The sequence below is a fragment of the Micromys minutus genome (assembly GCF_963924665.1).
Source record: "Micromys minutus genome assembly, chromosome: 30".
NCBI classification, from domain to species: Eukaryota; Metazoa; Chordata; class Mammalia; order Rodentia; family Muridae; genus Micromys; species Micromys minutus.
Window position 1 is genome coordinate 27,756,120 of NC_137965.1, and position 2,596 is coordinate 27,758,715.

General features: G+C 37.7%; 1 protein-coding gene across 1 annotated transcript; it reads left to right on the forward strand.

Annotated features, from left to right (window-relative positions):
* Positions 1-1,010: 1,010 nt before the first annotated feature.
* Positions 1,011-1,427, forward strand: LOC308439934 (zinc finger protein 431-like; the record flags this gene model as incomplete). The annotated part of the gene is made up of 2 exons (XM_080941879.1): positions 1,011-1,173; positions 1,363-1,427. The coding sequence occupies 2 exons, from the start codon at positions 1,011-1,013 to the stop codon at positions 1,425-1,427; spliced, it is 228 nt and encodes a 75-aa protein (XP_080798005.1).
* Positions 1,428-2,596: the final 1,169 nt, after the last annotated feature.

Sequence of the window (2,596 nt, forward strand, 5' to 3'; positions counted from 1 at the left end):
GTTCTCATAGTTGTCAGATGATGACCTCAGAATTTGTAACTTGGAGCTGGAGAGATGACTCAGCAGCTAAGAGCACTGACTGCTCTTCCAGAGGTTCTGAGTTCAATTCCCAGCCACCACATGGTGCTTTACAACCATCTGTAATCGTATCTGATGCCCTCTTCTGGTGTGTTTGAAGAGCTACAGTGCACTCACAATCATAAAATAAATAATTAAAAAAAGAATTTGTAACTTGGAGTGATGAGTAATTAACATTCTAAGTACTAACAATTAATCACATTTTTTTGCAAGACTAGCAAGGGCTCTTCTGTGCTGAGTCATCTCTCCAGCCCTATGTTACTTGTTTAGGATCAGCATTTACATTGCTAATATTTTCTTCTGTCCAGTTGTAACTGTTTAAACATGCACTCCTTTTTAGTAAGTTGTGATTAAAGACATAGGTTAAACCAGGGCACTTTAGGATTCTACAGGATGAATTCAGAACTGGAGTGAATAAATATTTTTTTATAGGAACTTTATAAAACCTCCTAATTTGTTCTTTCTTGTTTGATTGATTTTTACAGGAGAGACAGAGTCTGAATATGTACCCCTGATTCTCCTGAATAGACCAGGCTGGCATTCAACTCAATGAGATTCACTGCCTCTGCCTTCTGAGTGCTGGGGTTATAAGTAGGCATGAGTCAATAGACCCCACTTGTCCATCATTTTTTTGTAGTTAGTCGTTGTTCATACAATTTCTTTGGTATGTGCTCAGTACTGTTTGTGTCTCTCCCTCTTCCCCTCTCTCCCTCCCCTTCCCTACCCCACTCCCTCTTTCTTATAATTGGCATTTTTCTTGCCAGGCTATATCCTATTCAAAAGCAAGAAAGTGGCAGAGGTGAACCTCATTATTCAGTTCCTTCTAAAATGACTTGGTGATGACAAAATTAGAACTTCTGTGTCAAGCAAGTGATGAAAGCACCAGAATTATATGAGTCAGTGAAACATACATTTACAGTGTTGACGGTATCATGGTTTCTGTAGTACACATGTGTGGGATATTTCAGAATACAGTGACATATGAGGATGTGCATGTGAACTTCACTCAGGAAGAGTGGGCTTTGCTGGATCCTTCCCAGAAGAATCTCTACAAAGATGTGATGCTGGAGACCTACGGGAACCTCAGTGCAATAGGTAAGACACTGCATTTTATTTACTTTTTAAAACAAGGAAACAACTGTTTCTTTGTTACTGATGTTACTCTGTAATTTCGGTTGAGAATGAGGACCAGTGTAGTAAATAAATCAGGTTTCTGAAGATAGCAACTTAAATTTTTCCTAATTTCCAATAACGGATCATACATTTTCTGGTACAACATTGTAGGCTACACTTGGGAGGACCATAATACTGAAGAACATTGTCAACGTTCTAGAAGACATGGAAGGTAATGTTCACGTGTAAATTGGTATGAGTGTCCCGGAATTTATAAAGAAGAGCAGTAGTGTAAAAAGGCACTGCTTTAAGTGTATCAATGATCATTAAATTCTCACAAATCCATGTACCTCGTTGTTAGGTGTCTGATTGGTGTTTTCATGGCATTCTTCTAAGAAAGAAGACAAGGAAACAGTGCCTTAAACAATATCACCATGTGAATCATAGCCACATTGCAGCTACTCTGTAGAAGTGCTAATCTATTTAGGTGCATACTACTCACAAATGAAGAAAGATAGAGACACTGAATAGCTGTCTATGTCCAAACCATCTAATAAGCAGCTATTCCATAGTAAACTTGGTGTTACTTCTGTACTTGTAGTAGCACCGAGTTTAAGTGAAAATGGCATTTAATGAGTAAAGAATGTTGTTAGGGAGAAACCTTAATCCATACATCCCATGTCTATTGTGAAGAACAAACAAACTGTGTGAGTGCAATGTGAAACCCTTTCATTTGTTATTTTCCTTGTAATAGGTTCACAATGGGTACAAGCCATGGGAGCATAGGAATATTGAAGGAAGCAATGTCCCCCCCCCCTCCCAGAACAATTACAAGTTTCCCATTTGAATAGATTTCTCAGTGTGATAGAAGTTCATAATTTGTTCGTTTTCCAAGTTCATAGGGAATATATTCACAAACTCACAATGCAGTAAATCCCTGAGGACTAGAAATTCTGGTTCACACTGCAAATTCAATGTGCAAGTGTAGTATATTTCACAACATAGGAAATTTTATGAACGCACTCAGTGTGTTCTTCCAATTCTCTTCAAATATGTGAAAAAGTTCATAAAGAAAACGGATGCTACAAAAATGAGCAATGTAATAACATTCTTACCATTATAGGTAAAGACACAAAACAACGTGTAATGAAGGGGAATCCATGAATTTGAACAAAATGATAAAACTTTAAGATCTGATTCCTCTTTACAAATTCTAACATTAATTCATAGAGATAAAAAGCTTTATTGCGATAATCAGTGTGGTAAAGCGTTCACATGTGCCGATTCTTTTGCAGGCATGAAAGGAGTCATACTGCAGAGAAAGCTTCTGAATTTACTCAGTGTGGCAAAGTGTTTGCCTGTCACAGTTGTCCTCAAAGGCAGGAAAGAATTCATTCTGGAGAGA